General features: G+C 37.6%; 4 protein-coding genes across 6 annotated transcripts; 2 read left to right on the top strand and 2 right to left on the bottom strand.

The window, feature by feature from the left end:
- Nucleotides 1-166: 166 nt before the first annotated feature.
- On the bottom strand, nt 167-6,443 carry grk1a (G protein-coupled receptor kinase 1 a). Its single transcript, XM_020938888.2, has 7 exons — nt 5,742-6,443; nt 4,665-4,792; nt 4,099-4,256; nt 3,233-3,316; nt 2,660-2,784; nt 1,415-1,616; nt 167-972 (listed from the first exon to the last, which is right to left on the bottom strand). The coding sequence occupies exons 1-7, from the start codon at nt 6,441-6,443 to the stop codon at nt 683-685; spliced, it is 1,689 nt and encodes a 562-aa protein (XP_020794547.1). The 3' UTR covers nt 167-682.
- A 1,303-nt stretch (nt 6,444-7,746) lies between these two features.
- On the top strand, nt 7,747-10,477 carry LOC110173092 (ATPase H+/K+ transporting subunit beta). Its single transcript, XM_020939065.2, has 7 exons — nt 7,747-7,858; nt 8,417-8,545; nt 8,627-8,740; nt 8,829-9,034; nt 9,669-9,731; nt 9,814-9,906; nt 10,319-10,477. Exons 1-7 carry the CDS (start codon nt 7,747-7,749, stop codon nt 10,475-10,477), a joined length of 876 nt encoding a protein of 291 aa, XP_020794724.1.
- A 1,947-nt stretch (nt 10,478-12,424) lies between these two features.
- tmco3 (transmembrane and coiled-coil domains 3) lies at nt 12,425-19,562 on the bottom strand. 2 transcript variants are annotated; one of them, XM_020938846.2, is made up of 14 exons: nt 19,026-19,562; nt 18,346-18,648; nt 18,009-18,176; nt 17,695-17,874; nt 17,422-17,622; nt 17,179-17,307; nt 17,008-17,100; nt 16,174-16,357; nt 15,573-15,690; nt 15,132-15,327; nt 14,818-14,968; nt 14,367-14,446; nt 14,132-14,281; nt 12,425-13,761 (listed from the first exon to the last, which is right to left on the bottom strand). In XM_020938846.2, the coding sequence occupies exons 2-14, from the start codon at nt 18,610-18,612 to the stop codon at nt 13,648-13,650; spliced, it is 2,031 nt and encodes a 676-aa protein (XP_020794505.1). In that variant the 5' UTR covers nt 18,613-18,648; nt 19,026-19,562; the 3' UTR covers nt 12,425-13,647. The 2 variants fall into 2 exon arrangements, with proteins under 2 accessions (XP_020794505.1, XP_055010542.1); XM_055154567.1 differs by lacking the exons at nt 12,425-13,761; nt 14,132-14,281; nt 14,367-14,446 and adding an exon at nt 14,501-14,650.
- A 59-nt stretch (nt 19,563-19,621) lies between these two features.
- On the top strand, nt 19,622-24,331 carry dcun1d2b (DCN1, defective in cullin neddylation 1, domain containing 2b). Of its 2 annotated transcripts, none has more exons than XM_055154569.1 (7): nt 19,622-19,775; nt 21,238-21,454; nt 21,606-21,774; nt 21,893-22,023; nt 22,102-22,184; nt 22,261-22,357; nt 22,941-24,331. In XM_055154569.1, the coding sequence occupies exons 2-7, from the start codon at nt 21,280-21,282 to the stop codon at nt 23,018-23,020; spliced, it is 735 nt and encodes a 244-aa protein (XP_055010544.1). In that variant the 5' UTR covers nt 19,622-19,775; nt 21,238-21,279; the 3' UTR covers nt 23,021-24,331. The 2 variants fall into 2 exon arrangements, with proteins under 2 accessions (XP_055010544.1, XP_055010543.1); XM_055154568.1 differs by lacking the exon at nt 19,622-19,775 and adding an exon at nt 19,808-20,572.
- Nucleotides 24,332-25,337: the final 1,006 nt, after the last annotated feature.

The following is a 25,337-nucleotide window of genomic DNA, read 5'->3' on the forward strand; positions in this document are numbered from 1 at the left end:
CAGACCTCAATACTCTTCATGTAGTTTGTTTAATTTTATTTAACACTGGTTTAACCTTTTATGTTTTAGGACTTCACATTGAAAACTTAATTTTGAATTATTACATTAATATGCAATTATTATTATTATTATTATTATTTATGTATAGAAAACTGAGGAAAATGTGTAGTAATGGTTTGGTTTTATTAAAGATATTACAGTTGAGAGTGGCTCTAAAACTCTTCCCATCAAGTATCATATCATAGAAATATTTCAGGTATAATCTAGGGCTAAACTGGGTCTAAAAGTGGACTACATCAATATCACAGTAGTTCTACCCAAAAATGAGGTCAGAAATGACAGAATGAAACTGACTTTAAATTAGGGAAATAAACTGAAGAGCTGTCTGAGTCCCACCAGAAGATATGAAAAGCATAATCAATGTCTTAACCAAAATACATTTAAAAGTAATAATAATAAGAATGGTACATGGAGTTGCAAGATTATACTAATTGACACAACTGTTATCTTATTATTAACTTGACATGAATTGAAAAATAAACTATAAAGATCATTTTGAATCTCTGTTAGCTCTATACAGTTCTTTACACAGCAGGGGAAAAAAAATACTATGACATACACCAAAATACAAAAGTGCCTGTTTGTTTTTTCCAGTAGTCCACTTAAAATGCTCAGTGCTTCCTCATGACAGAGAGCATGTAGAGGACTTGGGCTGCTCCAGGATGGACTCTCGCCGCAGGTCGTTGGGTAGCGTGCCCCCCGGACCCCAGACCGTGAGCTCGCCATAGATCCCTGTCTCAATCATCTCCTCCTGCCACGGGATGGAGATGTTCCCAGTAGAAAACTCGTCAAAGAAACTCTTATCTTTGTCATCCAGCTGCACCCCCCTCACTGTGGAAAACGCCCCAACATCATCCAGGTCTTTGGCGTAAACAGTTTTGGAGTCTGGCACAAAAGGAGGTGGAAGGATCCCTGGAAAAGGAAAGAAGGTTAAGGTCTGGACTACTACGGCTGGAGGACTTTTGACAATATAAGACAATATAAGAGAGACAATATAAGCACTATGACAGGGAAATATTTCGCTTACAAGTATCAAATTAATTACGCATGACAATGAAAAAATACCTAAAGTTAGTGGAGTAAGAATCATGAAATCTTGTTTTTATTCAATTACTGGTGTTTTAATCCAGTGAAATACATACAATATTACTCTGAGCAGATGTGACATAGTGCACCTTTAAAATATGTTCACTCAATCCAAGTTTATTTATAGAGCAACAACAGAGACAGGACCAAAATGTTTTATGAGCTACAGGAATAAAATATAAAGTATAAATATAAAGTTTAGCAAAAACAAGAAATAGTAAAACAATGAAGGAATAAAAAAAAAATCATATTATTGTTTAAAACCCACCTGCATTGAGTTTTCTCCAGTTTATGTCTTTGAAAAAGGGTTGGGCCCTGAGCTCATCACACGAGTTGTTCCTGAAGCCGAGTCTTTTGTCGACCTCTTTGTGTAACAGAGCCTCACAGACGGAGCGAGCACTCTCACTGAACTTCTCTGGATACACCACAGGATCGTTTAAAATGCGCTTCTTCACCTCCTTATTCTCCACCTGCAAATGCAAAAATGTGAGACAGTCAAGGATCAATGAGGAAACATATAAGGATGTAAATGATAGATTATTATTTAAATGATTTTGCTATTCTAGTAACTAACATCAGGTAATACATACAGGATATCCCCAGGTTTGACTACCCCAAATTAAAGACCTTTTTAAAGACCTTTTTAAGACCACTTAAATGAAAATTAAGACCAACATCGCACCCATTATGCGGGGAAAACACCAGATCCAATTCTATAATAATGATCAACCAACTATGGTACTAAATCTAGAATCTAAGAGCCACTGTGGACTAAACCTACACTTCCCCAAGATCCATCCAACATCCTCCTCCACTGCACTGACTCTTGACTCATTGCCGCCGGCGCCACAAACCAAAGTATTGTTTGCATATACTCCAAATTAGACGTTCATTCATGTGATTTCACATTGTTTTTTTTTTCTCTCCCTCCATTTAACATTGTACTACAGACCGGTTGGGTATACAGAAAAATATGCTAATGAAATTGAAGACATTTGTGAAAAAATAAGATTTGGACAATATAATTTTAGACTTTTAAAACCCACGGCTACCCTGTACATAATGAATTACAATTTACACACCATGTATTGATAAGCGCATGACAATGGCTTTTTTTTGATCAGTTAAATCACATTGTTGTATTTACCAATTATTGGCCTGTAAATCAGTTTGCATTTGTGGAAAGAAAAAGAATCTGTAATCATCAGATGTAATTTCAAAAAGCAACCACAAGAGGGTAACACTGACTTTGTGTACAGAGCATTTGAAAAGTTGTCAACAAAGCAGCTTTAAAAAGACAGAAGTGGATTTTTTTTTGTGTTTTTGTAATTATATTACATAATTATTTATGTAATGTCACAGATTAGCCCATTGGAAAAAATAAACTGCCTAGTACTCATCTTTTAGTACAGTTTTGTGATTATGACTACACATTTTTGTATTGAGTGAGGTCATAATTGTAAACCCACGATAACTAAATTCTCTTAATCACACAGCCCTATTCAAATCTGACCTTCTCTCCTCGGGTCCTGAAGGGTCCTTTAGCGGCTATGAACTCGTACAGAGTCACTCCCAAAGTGAAGTAGTCCACAGAGTAATCGTATTCCTCTCCTTTGAGCAGCTCCGGGGCCATAAAACCTGAAAATAGGACACATGAAATTAGATATTATAAAAAGAACTATAATACAACAATGTGGTTTCAAGGAGGAGCTACAGAAATGTGTGTGAGTGAGTTCTCTCCACAAATCTGACTTGTAACCTGGTTTGGTGGTGCTAATGCTTGTCTCCTGATAGGTTTAAAGTTATATTGTGTAATATACCAGGCAAAGCAGTAAGATTCCATGAGATAAGCAGGTAGCAGACCCTCAATGAAAAGTTACATAATGCTCCTTTTTGCTGTCTTTATTACAGTATGCGGCCATAGGCTGCCAGATTAAACATTATATTAAACATAAAAAAATGGAATAAAATATATTAACACAATGCATTCACAACTTGAAAAATAATTCATATGAAGATTATTATATGGAAAGAGGTTTTTTCTAGTTGGGCCTGTCACATTTGTTGAATAAATATTAAATTGCACCTGGCGTTCCAGCGTAGCCCTTGGTTTTGGTCTGGTCATCTGCCAGCTCCACAGCCAAACCAAGGTCAGAGATACGAACGTTTCCTGAAAACAAACACCAAACAATCTGAGATACCAATGTTGATCCAATCTACAGCACTACCATGTTTTTCACTGCTTTGATAACACATCATTTAGATGACCTTGGCTTGAAGGGAGATAAACTAGAGATAAAATATGGGTAGTACAACCACAGTTAACGTCAGTTGACTGTGTGAATTTAATTAATACACTTGAACACAATGGATCTGACATTTTGTGAAGGTTTTCAGCAGGACAAAACAAGCGGCAACTTCTGTAAATAATTGGTATGAAAAAACTAAATTTAAAAGTGCAATGTGTAATTTTTCTGGTAGAGGGTCTGCCATCTGATTGTCTTCAATGAGATGCTTTACCTTGTGCCTGAAATGTTCCACAGTATGGCATTAACCGTATCTATCTGCATTGAGACAATTAGGTGAAGGAATAAAAACCATCAGTCACCTAAAAATAATATCTTACTGTAGGAGAGGTCAGCTTTCCATAGATTCAACCTGTTTGGCATTGTGTCGTTATCTGCTTGCCTCCGTGGAGACGATAGATACATTTAATGCCATTATGTGAAAAATTTTAGAACATTTCAATCAAAACATCTCCATGGAGACAGTAGGGGGCAGACCTTTACCCACGGAAAGGTTATATAGTGCAGCCGCCGACAACTGGTTCTGGTCCAATAGTTTGTTATGCCAAAGCAAGTGAAGCAAAAAGCTCAGATAATATGTTTAGATACAATTATCTGAATATGTTGTGTATTGATCTTATGGTGGGAGTTTCTATGACGCTCAGACCTTGATTGTCCAGCAGCACGTTCTCTGGTTTGAGGTCTCTGTAGACAATTCTCTTCTGGTGCAGATGCTCCAGACCCTGAATGATCTGAGCTGCATAGTAACAGGCTCTGGGCTCGTCAAAGCCTGGGTTATTCTCATCCACATTATAGATGTGATACCTGGAAAATATCACAGAGAAAGACACCGCAGACAAATACATTTGGTTATTGTCTTTAGAATAAAACAAAAGGTTGCTCCAACCAGAAATGAAGGGGGGCAAAAAGGGGTGTTGTCCTATATATTTTATATATTTGATATTTGTTAAAGAAGTTTTCCTATGGTTTCAAGGTCTGCATACACAATTTACTCTTTTAGTTTTCTGTCTGATTAAGATTCAAATGTAAAGCAATTTGATTTTAAATAATTGACATGCATCTCTTTCAGGCTACTACCACTGAGTAACCTTGTTTTCTGCTCTCAACATTTTACTTGTAAGCACATTTTCATTTTGCACAGCCATAAAAATAAGTTTATTTCGTGAGCACGTGGACAAAAACCTGTATGACCTGCACTCTGTGATGTCTCACCTGAGGTCTCCCCCGTTCATGATGGTCATGACCAGACACAGCTCTGTTTTGGACTGAAAGGCATAGGCCAGAGACACGATGAACCTGCTGTGAACCCGGGCCAGGACCCTCTTCTCCACTATCGCCCCCTACAGGACAACACAGGAACAACACGGGTCTTCAATAAAATTAAGGAGCTAGGCCAATATAGCAAGATGTTTTCTTTCTTCAAACTGCTATAGGGCTACGTACAACTGGCATCTACAGTTTTTATAGTGTGGATCACAAAGTTTAGGTGAGTATTTTTGATACAAGAACAGTAGGCTATCATTTGATATATAGTTAAGTCCAAACATGTATCATCTTTGCTAAAATAAATACAAAAAACAGGACCCATGGGAATATTTGAAGTTAGGCTACAATTTCAGTCTGTGAGTGTTCCTTTTTTATGCATGTTTTGAATGGGGCAGGCAATCCATACTGGCAGCTAGTGATACTGTAGGGTGACCAGATGACCCTATTTACCCAGGACAGTCCCAGTTTTGAGTCCTGTGTCCCCTGTCCCAACAGATTTATACAAAACCATTGATTTGTCCCAGTTTTATACAAAAAATGCCCCTGATGTCCGTGTTGTTGTTTTTTTGACAAATTTGATACCTGCCAACAGTAAAGAGAGGCATAAAATGTAATTTGTTTAGGTGAAATACAGAAAAGCTGCTTAAAAATGACCAAAACACAAAGAAAATATGACTATACTGGTCTACATGGTACAGCAGAACAATGTTCCTTAAGTACGCACTCTTTTTACAATTTTATTATTACCAACCATTCCAAACTGGGATTGTCCCAGTTTTTGATTTTGAAAATCTGGTCACCCTCTGAAAATCTGTATCATAGCAGTCATTGATTGGCTGCAGATGGGTGCCATGAATAATGTGCATGTACAGATATGGGGTAATGTGAATTTTCATTTTAGGACTTTCTTTTTCTATACAATACAATGCAGCAAACACACAAAAAATTGCCTCCTGCCCCCATCTCAGAAACAACCAATATATTGTATTGTATTGTGCATTGCATCTTCAGTGTTATCCGTACCTCATAGCCTTTCCTCTTCTTCAGCCTCTTCTTGTTGAGTTTCTTGCAGGCGTACAGTTTACCCGTCGCCTTCATCTGACACGCAGACACCTCTCCAAAGCCTCCTTTCCCCAGAACTCTGAAGTCCACAAACCAGTCCTCATCCACAGGCTGCATCTCCAGCCACTTCCACTGGAGGAACCTCTTGAGGAACATGCTCTCCAAGAAGAACGTGTATGGCACCTCCTTCAGGAAGTCCATTACACTGTCCATTGTCTCATTGAACAGCTCATCTCCTGCCTCCTTGTGCTTCTCTTTGACTTTCGTGATCCCATTTTCAGGTAAAAAGGGGCAGAAATACTTTGCATTTGGTTCCATGTAACGGGACAGGATCTTACTCGCTTTCTGTACACGCTCATCATCTTCTGCCAAGTTGTACTCCTCTATATCTTTCCATAGACGACAGGGGCCCTTGTACTCCGGAGCAGAATCCAAAAACTCCTGGAAAAGCTTCTTGCCAATTGGTTGATCCACACACACAGATTGAAAACCCAAGTCCAATGTCTCTCTAAGACCCTCGCAGACTGTAATATGGGGCAACTTGAGGCGCGAGTGGTACCTCTTGTCCCGATTGGCAGCAGGGTTGGTGCTACCATCAAAACTTCCACGGGCTGAAATGTAAGCGGAGTTGGCAACCACAGTAGTGAGGCCACCTATATCCATGCTAACACGCTGTCAAACTCAATTTAAAAGATGAGAATTAATAAAAGCTTAAATATTTGAAGTTTTCTCAAGTAGACTCTGTCATGTGCATAGAAACTCAATAGATAGACCTGAGAGACGTCTGTGGAACAAATATGCGTTTCTGCCTGTCTCATCAGCTTTCTCCACAGGGACTTATCCCCTCTATAAAGCTGATCCGCTGCAGCTCACCCATGTCATGACGCGGTTGGGTTAATGGAGTCTCAAAGAAATGCCATAGCAGAGAACCAATGGAGAAGACTCACTCGTTTTAATTTTGGTAGAGATTTACCCTCATAATCAGGCCCGTCAACAGAAATTTGCAGGCCTGAGGCAACAAGGTTCACATGGGCCCCCTCTCTAATATACGGTAAATTAATAAGCTGAGGTTTCATTTCTGGGCCTTTAAGACTTTGGGGCAATAGATACCTTTGTCCCCCCGTCGACTCCTCTCCTCATAGGCAAGGCGAGGTACAAAGGAGCAAAATAATTCAAAGTGGTTTATAGAACAAGAAAGAAATCACAATACAAACAAATCAAAACATAAATAATCATCATAAAATTTACTTTATAAGAGAAGAGCGCAGAATATAAACATTTCAGTCATCCACAGCTATACAGAATCATTTTGAGCCTGGATTTAAACATAGTCAAATGTTTAATGTTTAATGTAAAGTTTTATAAAGATCAACTTTGTAAATTTTCAAATAGGTTTGCCACTGTTTTGGTGTACCCATTTAGATGTTATTTCTTTCCATGGAATGTTCCACTGTATGGCATTAAACATAAAGAAGAAATGCAACTTTTAAAGCCATACTAAAGCATAGGCAAAGCTAATCTTGATACAGAAGTCACCAGACCCTGCATCAGAAAAGTTATACAGTGCATCTTTAAACTAACGTTAAACTGTTAATGGCATGACCCAAACTTTATTTAAATGACTTTCACCCAGGTTTGCACGTGCATTGACGCAACAAAGGCATAAAATCTCAAATCAGTCATCCACTTCTGTTAAAAGGTTTCCTCAAGGTGCCTGGGACATCGATGTTGATGGCGAAAGTTTACTTTACAGTTAAGAGACCACAGAACACTTATCTGCCCATATAAAGTCTGAATCTGATAACACTCCTCACTCTCCGGAGGACTTCTGGGGAGAACACAGTACTTCAACTATGAGAAAATGAAATGAAAGATTATTTATTAGAGCTGGGAAATTTTGGGAGAAGCTAAGAAATAAGTGCTCAAATTCTACCTCGGAGGCACTGAAGGAGCAGAGAGAGTCAGCATGGCAACACTGAAGGAGAAGCGAACCTGTGGGCAGCGCTGCGAGGATTTTGGTCACTTTGTCTGGAACTCCGACAATGGGACTTTCATGGGGAGGACACCTGTGAAATGGGGTAGGAACTATGTTTTTAACTCTAAAGCATCAATGCTGGTTCTAAACAAAAAGTAGATTTTTAAAAATGAATTATATGAGCTATGACTTGACTTGTCCTATTCTTACTGTGAGATGGTTCGCCTCTCCACAGATCTGGACTGTAACATGGCCTGGTTATTGCCATGGAAAATGTTTAATTCAATGCTGTTGGAAATAACATCTCCATGTTCCACTAGAAAAATGACATCGCACACCTTCAAATAAGTGTGTCTTTTAATCTTCCAATCTATATTTGCTTTGGCTCAACCTAAATGTCTAAAAAATCTTTTTTTGAGTGAAGTTCATGTCAAATTAAACGTAATAACCAAATGACTCATTTGCATCCAAGTCTCTGCTCCTGATTTAACAATTTTATTATAAATTGTTCCAAATTGGACCCCAGGAAAAATAGTCTTTACCCCAGTAAAGATTCATGGGGATCCAATAAATAAAGTAAAGTATAAAGTAATAGAAAATAGTAAAAAATACTGTAATAGTTTTTTTAAATAATTATAATTGTCATCTTTACCTTTTACAGTCTACATCAGCTTGTACTATGTGGCCTTCTACATTGTGATGACCGCTCTCTTCTCTCTGGCCATCTACGTGCTCATGTACACTTTATCCCCATACGCGCCTGACTATCAAGATCGACTCAAATCTCCAGGTAATGCCACACTAAGTCACATTAACTTTGACAATCCACATGTCCCAATAACCAACCATATTACACTGTATATTATTTTAGGGGTGATGGTGTGGCCTGACACTTACGGGGAGGAGATAGTTGAAATCTCATACAACTCCTCAGACAAGAAAAGTTGGAAGAAGATGGCAACAATCCTTCGACATTTCCTTGAACGTCAGTTGGATTTACTATTCTTATCTATGCTACATCAAGTGAAATATCTGCTTTACAATGACACAGTGCATTCATAACTCTTTTGCAGCGTACAATGACACGACACAGCTAATCGTGAACAACGTCACCTGCACCAAAGGAAAGTACTTCATCCAGTCACATTTCACAGGTCATAATCATACCAAATGCTCCTGCCCCTTCACTCAGAGCATGCTCGGGCCCTGCTCTGGGTTAGAAGACCCCACTTTTGGATACAACTCTTCCATGCCCTGCGTTATCATCAAAATGAACCGGGTCAGTACAGACAGGATTTCAGTGAATGAACAGCATCTCAGTGTAGTGGTTTTCAAACAGTTTTGAGAATAAGGATAATGAGAATATTAATCAAATATTAGATTATTTAGTACCTTTCAAGACACCCAGAGCATTTTACATTGCATTTTTCATTCACTCCACACAACTACTGTAGCCGACCACGTCCATTCGCTTATTTCTAAATCTGTAGGTATACTTTAGGACTGGTGTCATGAGTTAGAGCAGGGGTCTCCAACCTTTTTCCTCCGGTGAGCTGTGTCTACAAAACAAAAATGCCAGAGAGCTACTCATTTTAGCGGCCGCAAGAAATTGAGATGATTATAAAACAATAAAATAAACATAAACCATTGTCCATTTATTAGTGCACAAATTTGGGATTCAAAATTATACATTTACAATGGTAATAGGCACATAATTAACCAAATTTTGGTTATTCAGCACAGTGGTATAATTTCAAAATCTTGGATGGGGGTGGAGAGTTACTGGTAGCTCCTGAGCTATAGGTTGGAGACCCCTGAGTTATAAAACTGTTGCTGGTTCTTGTCAGACATGTTTTTACTAAATATAATAAAGAAGAACAAAACTTTAGGTAACTTTTATGTTGTTTTTACAGATCATCAACTTCTTGCCTTCAAATATAACTGGGGTTGCTCCGTATGTAAACTGCACCATACTGGTAAGTCCTGCCCAAATCAATACAACATTTATTATTGTAAAACACAAATCATTTAGAAATGTTGTGTATATATATATTTTAGGATGGAGAGGAAAATGTGGAAAACATTGAGTACTTCCCTAAGAATGGAACAATGGATCTTTCCTACTTTCCTTACTATGGCAGACTGGCCCAGGTAAAGACTTCTACTATATGAATATGACAGTAATATTAAAGGTGCACTATGTAACTTTTTGGTTTGGGGTCTGTCACCTGCCTTTTTCTATGGATATGTCATCACTCTGCCTGTAATGTTCCACAGTATGACATTAAACAGCTCTACCTACAGTTATTAAATTACAGGTTTTATAGCTTAAAAATGCCATTCTGACTTTAAGTGGGGTTGCCTCTCCACAGATATAAGCTATAACTTGGTCTTGGTTTGGTGTCCGTGACAACAGAACAGTTTAATACCATACTGTGAAACATTCCAGAGAAAGCTATAACATCCCCATATGAAAAAGCATCTGACTTTGATCCTCTACCAGAAAAGTTACTCAATACACCTTTAATAATGAACATACTATATTTATGTTTTTTTTTTGCAGCCCAACTATGTAAACCCACTGGTGGCAGTTCGGTTCAACTTGGTGAAGGAGAAAGAGGCCAAGATCGAGTGCAGAGTGGTCTCCGATGTGATCAGCTATCAAAACATCCACGACCCCTACGAAGGAAAGGTGGTCTTCGATCTTAGTGCAGAAAGTTAAATACTCAATTATTGTAAATGTAACTATGAAATTAAGATAAATACTGCATATCTAAAGTTAAACGATGCGTGTTTTAAATTTAATATAATGCTAAGAAATTATATGAAAATTACGTGCATTAAAAGACATTTCCCCTAACTATTATATTAGGTCTGTTTTTCACAATGTTGTCAGTTTTGTGCCAGTTACACAATGTGACAAACTGCAAACTTATAAATCTTAAAATAAACTTTGTCTAAATTATTTTAATAAAGTAAAAAAAAGTTGTTGATTCTTCCTTCGATTCTGGATTAAATGGGCTTTGCATGCATTAGCATTGTGACACTGTGTCTTTCAAACATACTGTTAACACAAATAACTGGAATGTCTAGAATGTTTCACAGTATGGCATTAAACTTATTTATTTCCATGGAGACAGGCAGATCCACCAGGCCAAGCTTCAGGTAAGATGTGTGGAAAGGTGATGTAACAAAAGCACCTACAATTAAAGGTGCATCGTGTCATTTTTCATGTGGAGGGCCCGTCAGATGCTTTTCTTCATGGAGATGGTACATAGTGCACCTCTAACTAAACAAAAGATATATGTATGCCGTACTGTGGGACAATCCAGGCAAGCAGAGTGCCTCAGAGTTTCCCAGTGCTCTGTAATAGGATGAGGAGGTTTCTCATGAATGCGCTGATGGAGCAGTTTGGTTTGATCAGCTTAAAGTGTTCATGTGTACCCGCATGTGAACTCACTCAGACACGGGACCAGCGCTGGAAGAAGAAGTACTCAGTGTTGTTACTTAAATAAAACTACAGAAACCAGTGCAAAAAATACTTAAGTAAAAGTAAAAGTATCACAGAAAAAATCTACTTAAGTAAAAGTATTAAAGTACCAGTTTAAAAAGTAAACGTAATGCAGATTTTGAGAACTAACAAAGCTTCAAATATAATGATTTATGCTTAATTTTGTTATAGCTGTTTTTATTTGTATATTTTTGTTTGTTCAAACTACAAATGTGTAAAAAATAAACCCCTCAGGCTTTTCAGCAAGTCAATAATAAATAACAAAAAAAACTTTTAATTTACAGTCCAGTGGCGTAGAAAGTACAGATACCTTCTCTCAAATGTAGTGAAGTAAAAGTAAAAATTATCCGCTTGAAAATCTACTTAAATAAAGTACAGATACCTAAAATTTATACTCACTTACTTATACAGTACTTTACTACTCCACCACTGCGTAGGACACAGCAACCAACACATAAGGCAATTTAGAATCATTTCTAAGCAGCTTATTATTGATGTCATGAAAAAAAGAGTAAAGAGAAGTGTAAATTTTCAGGTAAAGAGTTAAAGACTACTGATTGGATTGAACCAAATTAATAGAGTGTGTTCACATTTACACTTATTTAGTGGTGGTTTGGGCCCAGAGATTGTACATCCTGATGTAGATTTTGGTTTTGGTGCTGTTCTAGTCCTTGTTTAGCCTTGGTCTAATCCAGGTTTAGTTTTTTTTTTTTAGGTTTAGTCTCAGTTTAGTCCTTATTGGGCCTTATTTTGTTGTACATGTGCAAGAGTCACAGCAAGTTTATATCATGGCACCACTAGGAAAATGTATTAACATAACGCAAGTGAATATTGTAAATAATGGTAAGATTTTCAGAAAAATTATTTTCCATTGGAATTACAAGGAGACTGGTTCAGAGCCTCTCGAAAAGAATATAGTGTCTGTGGGATGTTCCTTTTTGGACCTAGAGATCACTATGAAAAGTTATCCAAGGAGCAAACAGAAATTGATGGAGGTTAATCACATAGAATAATGTCAGAATGCCCAGTGCACAAGTCTTTTTCTCATAGGTGTGTTTTATAGGCTGGTGTTCATCACATACTCCATCATATTTAGACAATAGGTAAATATGTAAATGACCTGCAATAGCAATTACATGAAATAATTATGTGTGGGTATAAAACAAACATTTCACAGTTTTAATAAAAATATGATTTAGTTTTACATTTTGAATAAATTATTTTGCTGTGCTTAAAATGCACTGTTACAGTCACCCATTCACTAACAGTACAGTGTGTAAACCATGAAGAGACAGCAGAGATAGGATCACTTGACGTTATTGATACGAGACAGAGGAGGAGATTTCAGACACAGGCTTGTATGAAAAAAAATATGAGACTTACAGTGTTTCAAATGAACTGCATGAATAAATGTACCAGTAAAATACAATGTTTGCACCTCCATACACTATTTTCTTCATAAAGTTCTTCCACTGATTGCACAAAATAAAAAAAAAAAGATATTTGTAAGAAATTCTACTCAGAAACAGTCACCAAGGAACACTGTAATCAAATCATTTATATATCATTATATTATTATTTGTCTTCGCTCATTTTCTCAAAAAAATGTATCATTATAAATACATATAATGCAATACATGGGAAATGTTAACAAGAGATTTGGGGTTAAAAAAATAACTACTGTCCATACAATGTGCAAATTGCGAAAAAGAAACAGTAAGAAACAGTCAGTACTTTACGATTTGGTCCATGACAAATAAATACAAGCCAGTAAAACTGAAAGCAGTAACTAATCAATAAATAAACATCTTAAAGAGCATAACTTTACCAAAACTTGCCAAACTTTTATCTCTTCCAGTTCAAGAAGACACCCTTTACTCCATACAGTGAACTAAACAGCAGCTATTTGAGAAAAAAGGTAAACTGAATGATATTGCCTATACATGGCTTTTTTGTTGGATAAGAACTAAAACAAAGTAACAGTGAGGAATGAACAATTTTAACCACTAAGTAATGTTCCTGGATGAAAAAACAGTCAGTGACTACCTCAGACAGTTGTTTCTTCATGAGAGTGAAAAAAGTAAGTGGGCTAACAGTTCATCCAGGTTTTTTCTTCTTCACAAAAGGTTCAAAGTCATGTACAGGCCTTTTAAACATACATTAAAAATGCCAGAATCTCATGTGCTTCACTGCTCTAAATATTATAATACAAATATATAAATAAACAAGGCAATGTAGTGTCTGTTTGAGGCACAGAAAGATTAAATATGGTCCATTTTATAACACTTTCATTCAGGTTTTTCTAAGATACAAACCAGTCCCGTTTACGAGGCTTGTGCACTTCATCCTTTGTACCATTTTTGGATATGAATACATTTTTGTCACGTGACAGTTTTGCGTTCAGCTCGTGTGACCCAGATGTGAGTGGTGGCTCGCCAGAGGACAGGAGCTAGGAGCTGACTCAGAGTAGTGACGCTCAGCACGAGGAGGTAGATCTGAACACAAACAAGTATTATTCTATCAAGCTTACAATGTGTTTTTGTAAGATGACCAAGTGCATTATTTTGATATGTACTACTTATAATTTCTCTCCAACTGGTCCTTAACAAAAGGTTGTTCAGGTTCTATGTAAATATTGTTGTGTTTTATTTATTTGGTATAGAAATATATACATAAGTATGTTTTAATATATAGAAATATTTGTCCTCTGTTTCCAGTAAGAGAGATAAATAAATTAATGCTTGAATATAAATACTAAAAAACATGATTCCAGTGGGTGTAGTTATGAGATTATATGACATCAAGTGCCTCTCTAAATCCTAAAGGCTGCTTCACAGTTTTATGAGAAAATATAAATACACTGACCTCTCTGGAGATGATTCCTGCTCGTCTGGCACGGCTCCCCAAAACAAAGGAAAACTCGCTGACCTGCGCCAAACCCGCTGAAACTATCCAGCGTATGTGTCGGGAGCCAGGAGGCAAGATGGCTGATAGCACTGTAACCGCCATGACAAACTGTAGAAGATGATGAAAAAAGTGTTAAGAATGATGAATGCTTTAATTAATGCTTTAGAGAAAAAAATATAAAGTTTAAGAGTACCTTCATAATCACCAGGGACAGGGTCAGCACTAGTAGTATAGTCAGCTCATACAGCACAAATGTTGGAAATACATGAAGACCTAAAATATTAAGAAACAACAATTAGTTACAGAAGAAGACAAATTAATGCTCCATAATCATATTACTAAGTGGTTCAAAAGCAATATTTTTTGGTTGAAAGAATAATAAAGCAGTACAGGAATTGGATCTTGACAAATCCTGCTAAAATCTTCAAATTACAGTTGAATTGGCATACGGGTAGGGGAGATTGATTCTTGATTGGTCTAAGAATGTGTCAGAAACAATGAATGCAAATAGATTAAATGAAATAACCATTAATTGCAGTACTTAAGGTGAAATGTAATACTGGGTCAAATGAAAAATAATAAAACTTTAGCAGGAATAGTGTCTCTTGAGTAAGAAATTTGTATTTAATATTACTATCACTAACCAATGGAAGCAAAGAAGATGATGGCGAGGAAGTCTCTGATGGGTTCGATACAGCCCATGACCTCAGACGTGACCATGTGACCCTGAGTCGACAGCAGAGCTCCAGCCAGGAAACAGCCCAGCTCCATGGAGACACTCAGAAACTCCGTCACCTGCAGAAAACACACAAGTAACATTAAGTCAAATTTAAATAAATCTGGTTTAAATTAAAATTTTCAACTTGGTGAGATTATGCTACATCAACAATTTGGCTTGGCTAATGCTAAAATTAACCATTTAAATGAAGTGCATAATGGCCATGTGATGAGCACATACCGTTAACATAAAAAAGACAAAGGCAGTCATTCCCAGCACCAGGATCTCCTTGTTTCCTTTACTCTCGTGGTGCAGCTTCTTGTAAAAAGGTCCGATGATGGAGGATTTTAACAGGAGACACAACAGTAACACAGCCGCCAAAGACACCAAGACCTGGGCCAAGAGGTAAAGCACACGCAGTCCACCAAGCAGCAAACTGTGGAAGGAAGAAGGGTTCATTTTGTCTACATAGTTCTTTCTACATACTAAGATGTGCAACATTATTCATAGAAACTTGGATTAAATAAAAATTATAGATTTATTTACTATGTTTGTATGATTAAAGTAAATACAGAGAAAGGTAATTCAGTCTAAAAGCAAATAGACAATACAAACTAAAGGTAAAACATAAACATAATATTTTAGTTATCGATTATTGGATTTAAAAAACAAAAGACTGACCTGTCCAAGTCTCCACTCTGGGCCTGGATTAAAGTGGGCATGACAGCAATGAAGAGGCCGAGCTGAACATCCTGCATAACCAACATCCCCAGAAGAACACTGCTGTAATCTGAGTCGCCTTCAACACAACAGACTTATATCAACACCTTTCATCCATACAAATAGTACATTTTCACAACTGACATATATTATCAAATTTCAATAGAAGAGAAGAAAGAAGAGCTATAATTTGCCCCTTTACTGAACTTGTTAAATATAGGTTATGAATGAAAAATACATGTCAAGGGAACTCATTTTTGCAAGTACTTATTAATCACTTTGTTACATGTGGCTTCTTTCTTGGTTGACTAGCCTAATAAATCATAATAAATAGCTTTATATAACTATGACTATAATACTATGACTAACTTGTCTTTGTAAAAAGTCCACTTCTCCAGGTAGGTTAAATCACAAAAGAAAATGAAAAAAAAACAAAAAAAACATTTTGTCCAGTTGACAGAATTTAATTTTCTGTTGATTAACTTTGATTAACTCTATGAATAGCTATTAACTATCAGAACTTTACTATTTTATGCATAGACAAAACACATACAGTACATACCCTCTTTGTCTCCCCTAGCTCCTCCTAAGAAGCGAGACACTAGAGGGGTGCTGGAGAGGGACAAACAGGTGGAGATGAAGACAGTCTGAGTGGTCCGAATCTTCAGGACTTGTCCCCACAACAAACCAGAGCCCACCATCAGCAGACTCAAGTAACAAGAGCCCTGCACTGAGGTCTTCCACACCTACACAGAGAAAAAAATTATAGCACATGGTACATTTATCATTTTTTATAATCTTGTATAATTAAAAAGTATCAATGCATATTTTAGCTCAAACACATTATTTTAATGTTTTTTTTCTACAATAAATACCTTAAAGGTGCACTATGCTGCTTTTCTGGTCCACCTCCATGGAGATTTTATATTTATATTTCCCTAGAATCTCTAACCCTAACCCTAACCCTTATGGTATTAAACTTGTCTAACTCATGTGTGTTTATTTAGAAAAAAGTACCTTGATCATACATTCCTACATTCTTCAGATATGAACATCTTCGATATAATGATACTCCATAGACTTATAAAAACAGACTAAGTGAGTGTGACATCACTTCTAGCTTTCGGCGCCACTCAAATGAAGCTTGCGATGCCAGCAGTTAGAGGGGCGAATTTAATTAATACAAACATTTTAAGACCAAAATCCAGACGAAAAAGGGTCACAGTTACTGAGAGAGAGAGGCGGCAGTATATGTAAGTCAATGGGAGCCAGGGTCAGTAGGAGTCGGAAGCGCCCACATGCAACTGTCCTATTTGGAACGCGGCAGCTAGTGCATTAACTGTGTCCATTTATGTATACAGTCTATGTGATACTCTATTTGACAGCATGTTGTTACCTTACGAAGTCGCTCTGGGGAGAACTCTAGTCCCACTACAAAAAGAGTGAAAAACACACCAAGCTCTCCCAAAGTCTCCACTTGGACCATGGACTAAAACACAGTGAAAACACAATACTATATTTAATTGCATTGTTGTTATGAAATTTACAGTATAATTAAAATACAGACCTTGATGCTATTGAGGCACGAGGGACCCAGCAGAACACCACAAACAATATATCCAAACATCGGAGGGAGACTGACCAAAGTGCAGACCCACCCACAAGGCAAAGACAACATCACTATGGAAACCAGGTCCTAACATTTTGAAATGAATAAAATAAAAATAAACCAGGGGCAAATGTATTACATTAATAAATTTATACATGAAAATGGTAGAGGAATTTTATAATATATATGTAAAACTCTTACCTTAATGAAGTGATGATCAGCCCGGGGCATGGTGGAGTCCCGTGGTTTTGTGAGGACATACTGGTTGTTCTGAGAGTCTATGAGCATGCTCAGTCCCAGATCATCCTCCACCTCTCTTTTCTTTGATTTGTTTTTTCTCTTTCCTCCATTTTCCTCATCCTCCTCCACTCTTAGCACAGCCTCAACGTTCACTCCTACCACCTAAGCACAATAGGTGAGGAGGTTTGTTCAGGATTGAAGATTTAAAAATATATAAGACAAACTATTATAGACCTGTTTGTTGTTATCAAACGCATGTTCTTCAATCTCTTCCTCAAGTCGGTCAGCTGCCTTTTTCACATCTTCCAGAATCTCGTCTAAAATGGACAGAGTTTTGTTTCGGGTCAAAGCATTTTTCAGAGCTTCCTGTTGGTGCTTCTCAGCTGCCACAAGCTCCACATACTCCTGCTCCTCCTGCAAAAAACCAAAAGGCATTACAACATTTGTAAAGATAACTTTATAGCTGTATCATAAGGTAAGATGCTTTGAAGTTTAAAGATTATTTATGTTTTATAACACCAGTTGTAAACTACATAAATTAATCTCACCTTTATAGCTGCCTCTCTAAGGGCCTCCAGCCTCTGTCTGCTGCTCTCCTTCATATTGACCACATCTTTGTAGTCGCCCTGCAGCGCCCTCTGCAGGCTGTGCACTGCCTGGAACACAAGGTGTTCGCTTTCATTGAGCTCCTTCTGGAAAACCTCCAGTGTATGAACCTGTGAAAAGGAAAAAGGATCCATGGTAAACCTTTTAGATGTGAATGTAACACTATTTCGTAACTATAGGTCAGTATTGAGAAGAGTCTGAAAAGCATTCACTTTAAATGAGTCATAAAATACACAACATTCAGTGGAGATAATGGTATGAAAACAATGCTGGCTTCACCCTGAAATGCCTTTCATCCTCTGAGAGAGTCTGGTCTCGTTCGACCGCTTTGGCTGCAGCAGACAGCTTTTTCACTGCCACACTCTTCTGATGCAGGAGGCCAACCAGACGTTTGCAGTTGTTGGCCACCCAGCTTTGGCCATGGAGCGCCCCATTGGACTGATAGAGCTTAAGGACATGTTGTGCCACCTGGTCCTTGGGTATTGTAGCCAGTGCCTTTGCCAGGCCAAGGCACAGCAGCCAACACAAAAACTGCATCCAAAACATCAGTCCTGGTTACACTACAGGCTGTGGTTCTAAACACTGCAGGAAATTAAGCAAACATTAAAAGAAAATATTATACAATGAAAAGTAGCATTCAGAGCAGGATGAAAGATCAGACTCATTGGATTAAGCACCTCCCTCATCTGAAGAGGTGTTGGGTGTGGTTGTACTAGCTTTAAAACAATGTGCATGCAGATCTGTCGGGGTCAGTGTCTACCATAACAGTTGTACACAAGCTATGTCAGCATCTTTTTAATTATTAAGTTCACATCCAATACTTTATTACGCATACACCAGCAGTTTCTAAATAAAACAGTGTAATCCTTCATTTGTCCAGGACTGTTTTTGATAGCAAAAACAGTCCTGTTGGAGTCCAAATGAAACCTTCTCTACAGTATCTCAATGACATTACTTACTTCACAGCAGAGTACTCTTGAGAACATGAGTTAATCACAGTGATGTGTAGTTTCCATATTTCTGAGTTGCTCGGTTCATCCTGGGACTGGACTGCAGCCACTGCTGTTGGTGAAATCAATGGCAGCTCTGTTTGAAACCTGGCATCTGAGGAGCACACACAAACCTAACAAACTTTACTCTACAATTTGTAATTTAATTAAAGCATATATGATAAATCTAATGACAGTATTGGAATGAGTAGTTTCTTAGATGTTGTTACAGCATTCATAGTTCAAATAATGTCCAGTGTAATATGTAACAATTTGGTGTAGCTTACATTGTAGACCTAAAGGTGAATGGGGTTCTGTGGTAACACATGACATTTCATGAACACGGATTAAGCTATTCATTCATTGTATAATTGTCAATAGGTCAACTGATCCTTAAATTACAGTATGGCACTAGAGCCGAAGCTAATGTAGTTTTAAGACATCTCAGAAATTAATTTTGGCTAGTCACGGCAAAGACAACACAGAGGATCCTCACACTATCAAAAAAGAAACTTGCCTGAGAGATAAAAACGCTGTCCCCGATTTGGACTCGACTTCACATTTGCGGAAAGGAACAATTACGCTGTTGTACACTAGTAGCAACACGGACACCCCTCCTCCTCTGCCACATAGCTCCAACACACGACGGTGCAGGAGAGACTTTAGCTACCAACTTCAGGTCCGGTCCCACCTCTAAACATACACTACCTCCTCCAGCGGGTATGTACATTTACTAGTACGATGAACTACACTGGGTTTATTATTTTTATGCAGGATTGCTAAAGGTTGATAGTTAGCTCTGAAATGTACTGAGAGCTGTCAGACCAGCTACAGCCAGCTGAATCCACACACTCCCATAACCCACAAGCAGCTCTTTGCTAACATTAGCCGAAGCAGCGTTGTTAAATACATAATACGGTGACAAGACCTTGTTCTATATACGAAAACATTTTTATGGTATGTTCAGTTTGCTAGAATTTGAAATTGTCGAGTACGTCAGGCAATCAGATATAACTTCTTATCGGTACTTCCGAAACATCTTAACCTAAACGCCGAGATATGGGAGTTGTAGTTTTTAGATGATTAGTTTCGCTAGCTTGTTCATACGAATTGCAAAGGTCTTGTTCTCGCTTCTTCAGATGTTCTTCTTAAAGTTAGGTAACATGCACATTAGTCTTGATTGACAGCAGGATTGCGTGCAGTTTCAAATCTACCTTAAGTCCTCTACTGTAAACTTGTTTGGTTTGTTTGGTTGTGTAGCATGACGAAGAAAACAGCTAAAAATATAATAGGTATCGGATTGTGAAGCCCGTCCTTTGCAATTGCATGTTGCACTTAAAACATGCATGACATTTATCAAATGATCTAACTTTTAAGCACGCCACGATTGTCAAAGTCAAAAGGGCCTGTTGCTTTACTAAAGAACTTCAATTCCCATCTCACATAGCGGTATGTTGACGCATGCGCATTTCTGCTAAGTGAATCAACTTGTTCCAGTCAAAACAGCCAGTAAAATGGTACGTAAAATTCAAAGTTAGTTAATGCAATAGCATTTATAACTGCTAAAAAATAAGCAAGTAGTAAGATAGTATTAAGTTTGATGTTTGGATTAGTTGTATTAGCAGAAAATGCAATAAAATGTGATGTTGTTTGCTAGGTATCGCATTGTCAAGCTAATGTATGTCCATAACATTGTGGCAATGCGAGGTCAGTGTATAGTAACAGCATTTAGGTAGTGTATATTTTGAGGTCGGATATCTCCACGGGGGCACGCACTTTTCCCTTTTTGGTAACTCGCCTGTGATCCACGGGTCACGCTGGAGTCTCAGATCAAACGCCCCCCTCCTGACGCTAAAACTGGGTCACTCACCGGCCTGTGCTCTTGGTCTCCGGACTGTGTCAGAATTGGTTCGGTTTTCGGATGTGAATAATCAGATAACTGGCATTTTCTTCTGATTTAACGTTTAATGCTAGTGCAGCCTGAGACATACATTTTGTCAATTACTGGATCTTTGATGATTGTTTAATATAAAACGTTATATTGTTCATCTGCCCTGTGAATTTTGAAATGACAATTTATCTGAAGTAAAACCAATGCAAGTTCAAATACTGGTTACGTTGCAGTGGGTGGGGACCTATCCCCTCTCCAGTGTCCCCAAATTAACATGCAGTGTTCCCACAGAGTAAGTTGAAGTCATCACAAAAGGACAAGGTTCGGCAGTTCATGTCCTTCACGCAGGCGGGGGAGAGGACAGCCATCTATTGCCTGACACAGAACGACTGGAAATTAGAAGTAGCCACAGATAACTACTTCCAAAACCCTGACCTGTTTAATAAAGAATACATGAAAACCTCAGTGGACCGCAAGAAGCTGGAGCAGCTCTATAGCAGATACAAAGGTTTGAGAAAATAATACCATTCTCACTTGTGAGTTTTTTGTTATGGGTGTAATGAGTTGCAAAACCTTTAATATCACAAGGTCTTATGACTTGAGATTTTGTCCCATCTCAACATCTATGCATTGTATTTCATTTTATCGTGTCTTTACAGATCCTCAAGATGAAAATAAAATAGGCGTTGATGGGATCCAGCAGTTCTGTGATGACCTGTTGCTGGATCCAGCGAGTATCAGCATCCTGGTCGTGGCCTGGAAGTTCAGAGCAGCCACACAGTGCGAGTTTAGTAAGAAGGAGTTTCTTGACGGCATGACTGAGCTGGGGTAAGACTGACAACAACACGGAATTCAATCTGTAATGATTTCATTGTGGTTAAGCTCTAGTACAAGTAATCACAGAATAGTTTCCTTACTATTGATTAATTGTTTTGTTTTGTTTTAGCTGTGACAGTCCCGAAAAACTCAGAGCCATTCTTCCAAGATTAGAGCAGGAGCTGAAAGATCCTGGGAAGTTTAAAGATTTCTACCAGTTCACTTTTAATTTTGCCAAGAACCCTGGTCAGAAAGGATTAGGTATGTATAATGAGCCATTTTGTGGCAACGCAAACACCGTGTAAACATACAGTCACTTTTTTCTAATTTTTGTTTTAGATCTAGACATGGCTGTTGCATACTGGAAATTAGTTTTGACAGGTCGTTTTAAGTTTCTTGATCTCTGGAATCAATTTCTTACTGTAAGTGGCTACATTTATATTTGCATATTATGAATTGTACTATTGTGTCTAAATTAATTTTTTTTATCTGTTTTAGGAGCATCACAAGCGGTCTATACCTAAAGACACATGGAATCTCCTTTTAGACTTTGGCAACATGATTGCAGACGACATGTCAAACTATGATGAGGAAGGTTAGTTACTTCAGCATAAATAAAAAAAACTAAAAAAAAGACAGACTCTGCTTTTCCACAATTGAAAGCTACTTGGATGTAGTTGCTTTAAAATATGTCACATCAATTCTTAAACGTGTATTGTATAACTTTTCTGGTGGAGGGTCCATCAAATGATTTTTGCCATGGAGATGTTATTGCTTTATCTGGATCTTTTCACAGTATGACATTAACCGTCTCTATCTTCATGGAGACCAAACTAAATCAAGTTACAGGTCAGATTTGTGGAGAAGCAACCATGCTCGCAGTCAGAATGCCTGTTTTTGAAGGTATTTTGGGGTTATAAAACCACCTGTAATTGAATAAATGTAAAGTAGACTTGATTTGTCATAGTGTGGAACATTTTAGGTAGAGCAGTGACATTCATAGAAACAAGCAGGTGACAAACCCCAAACCAAAAAGTTACATAGTGCACTTTTTAATGAAAAATAACAAATAAAGTTAAAATAAAATCTTAATAATGGCAGTAGTTGAAGCATGGCATCAAACATAATAACATTTAAGCCTGTCATAATAATGTATTGTGTGTTGCTTCTTACTCTAGGGGCGTGGCCTGTCCTCATTGACGACTTTGTGGAGTTTGCACGGCCGATTGTGGGTGGTACCAAACGGGTCATGACATAATGATGGTTCCTCTTTTATGCAATGGATGGATTTTGTTTCCTACAAGTTTTGTACCAGATTTTTATAAGAAAGGGCCAAAAAGAGACTACATTTACTGAGCCTGGCTGCAGCTTGTTGTAGACTTAATCATGACATGCCTTGAGGAAAAGCGCATGGGAGCTTCTGGACTTCATTGTGGAAATGAGTGCTCTGAACCGGCCTCAATAGGGCTGCTTGGCTCAAAGAGGATGGACCGTTGCTTTGGGCTTTCAAAGTCAGAATCTGCGGATGAGGTGAAAGAGTGAAGCATTTTGAATGTGCTCTTTGTATAATCACTCAAAGAGCAAAGACACAATGTGCTGGTGTTTGAGTGTTTGTGTGCGTGGTTTCTATGGGTTCAGTTTGGATTTAGCTTTTTGTGTGAACAGTGACAAGATGTTTTTAATCTGCTGCATGTCTGAGCTCAGCACCAGCAGTTACTGGTACAGGTTTTACACTAAGTGTACTCATAGGAATAGATTTATTTATGTATGATAATACCAGTGACATTCACAGTAATACAGAGATCATATCCTGATTTTTACTGAAACATGTAACTGACTGTTTGCTGTTTTTCAGCTGATTATTTGCCAACTACAAACTGCACTGAGTTACACTTTCTGTTTTAGGTTTTTACAATTTTACAGAGCGTACTGCACATGCCATGGAGGTGTTCAGTTTTTATGTCAACGGGTCTCCTGTTTTAACATTGCGTATGTGCCCTATTTGTTAACTGTACTGTTAGGAGAGCACTGCTCACTTTGCTGTATGGTATTTGCATAACCTCATAACACTCTGTTAACACCTCATTTGAGCAGCAAAGGACAGTAATTATTCATCTGATTTAAGTGCCAATTTGGTCTTGTGTGTCAAAAAGGTATTACTTTGTTTAAAGGAAGCATGCAACTGTTGATACAGTTCTGCTCAGAGTTTAATCAAACCTTCATCGAAGGGCAGATATAATCCATAAGTGGCAAACTTCACATCAGTATTTTATATAAATGATGCAGACAGATTGTAATAAAAAATACAGGTGAGAATATTGTTGAGGAAGTGTCTGTTTTTTTTTCAGGGTGTTTACAAATGTCAAATGAGGTCAGTACTTTACATTGTCCAAGCTGTCACTTAACTGGCGCAGGGTCATTAGCCTGTTAACATGGTACATTACCGTACATACACTGTGGTTCACTGTTAACCATCATCTCGTCATTTGTTCAGAAAAGTATTATTTTTGTTGCAGAGGAAAGCTGAATCATTTTTAAAAATATGCCAATAAAGCATGTTGTTTTAAAATGTTTTCTCAACCTTAATTTTGTTACAAATGTAGGTCAGGTCAACGCATTTGATAAAGAGTAGGACTTGGTTTATAGTTTATGGGTCAGGACTGTATGGGTCAACAATAGAAATGTCTCTTACAGTTCCATGAGATGAATACTGTGTTATGAGTTTAGGTCAGTGGTGGATGAAGTACTCAATTTTGTCACTTAAGTGAAAGTAGAGATACCGGTCAAAAGATTACTCAAATAAAAGTAATCACATGAGCAAATCTACTTAAGTAAAACTACTGGAGTATCTGTTTGAAAATGTACTTTACAGGTAAAAAGTCTGAAATGTAGTAATTTTGATAAAGACTTTAGCTGATTGTAGGTGATTTAACAGATTTCTTATTTTTTGTAACTATTGGTGTGTATTTGCTCAAAGCTGTGACATTAACTCAAATTAAATGTGCTAAAAATAAGTCTCAGCTATTTCAGCAAGTCTCAAGCACTGTACTTTTAATTTGTACTTAGCTACCTTCCATCACTGGTTTACGTATCCATACATAGTATTTTGAAACTCTAATTCAAACACAGCAGACTGGTATTGTATCTAATCGTGGTTTAAGGGTCAGCTCAGGGACAGTTGTCACTTATCAAGTTGCATTCCTAAAACATAACATCATCACCTCTTAAAGCTTTTGTGAAGGCTACTTACAGTCATGGCAGGCCATTCATGACAACAGGAGGTTGCACCAGGGAGGGCATCTGGATTATGCAAATTGAATACTGAAATATGACAAGTGTGAATTTTACTTCCTTGTGTCAAAATGCAAGACACATTTCTAAAAATCATTATCTAAAATGGTTCAATGAGTATAAGGCATACGTTTTTCAAAGCATTTCTTGTCTGTATCCTCTGTATGTGCTCAGGTATTGATTTGCTTGAAATCACTTATAATATTGATTCATATTGTTTATGTTTACATGTTTTGCTTCTGAAGTCAATAATCTTATCAGGATTCAGAACAAATCGCTCTATT

The sequence above is a fragment of the Boleophthalmus pectinirostris genome, unplaced genomic scaffold (genome assembly GCF_026225935.1).
Source record: "Boleophthalmus pectinirostris isolate CB_2022bp ecotype Guang Dong unplaced genomic scaffold, ASM2622593v1 HiC_scaffold_19, whole genome shotgun sequence".
Taxonomy (NCBI): domain Eukaryota; kingdom Metazoa; phylum Chordata; class Actinopteri; order Gobiiformes; family Gobiidae; genus Boleophthalmus; species Boleophthalmus pectinirostris.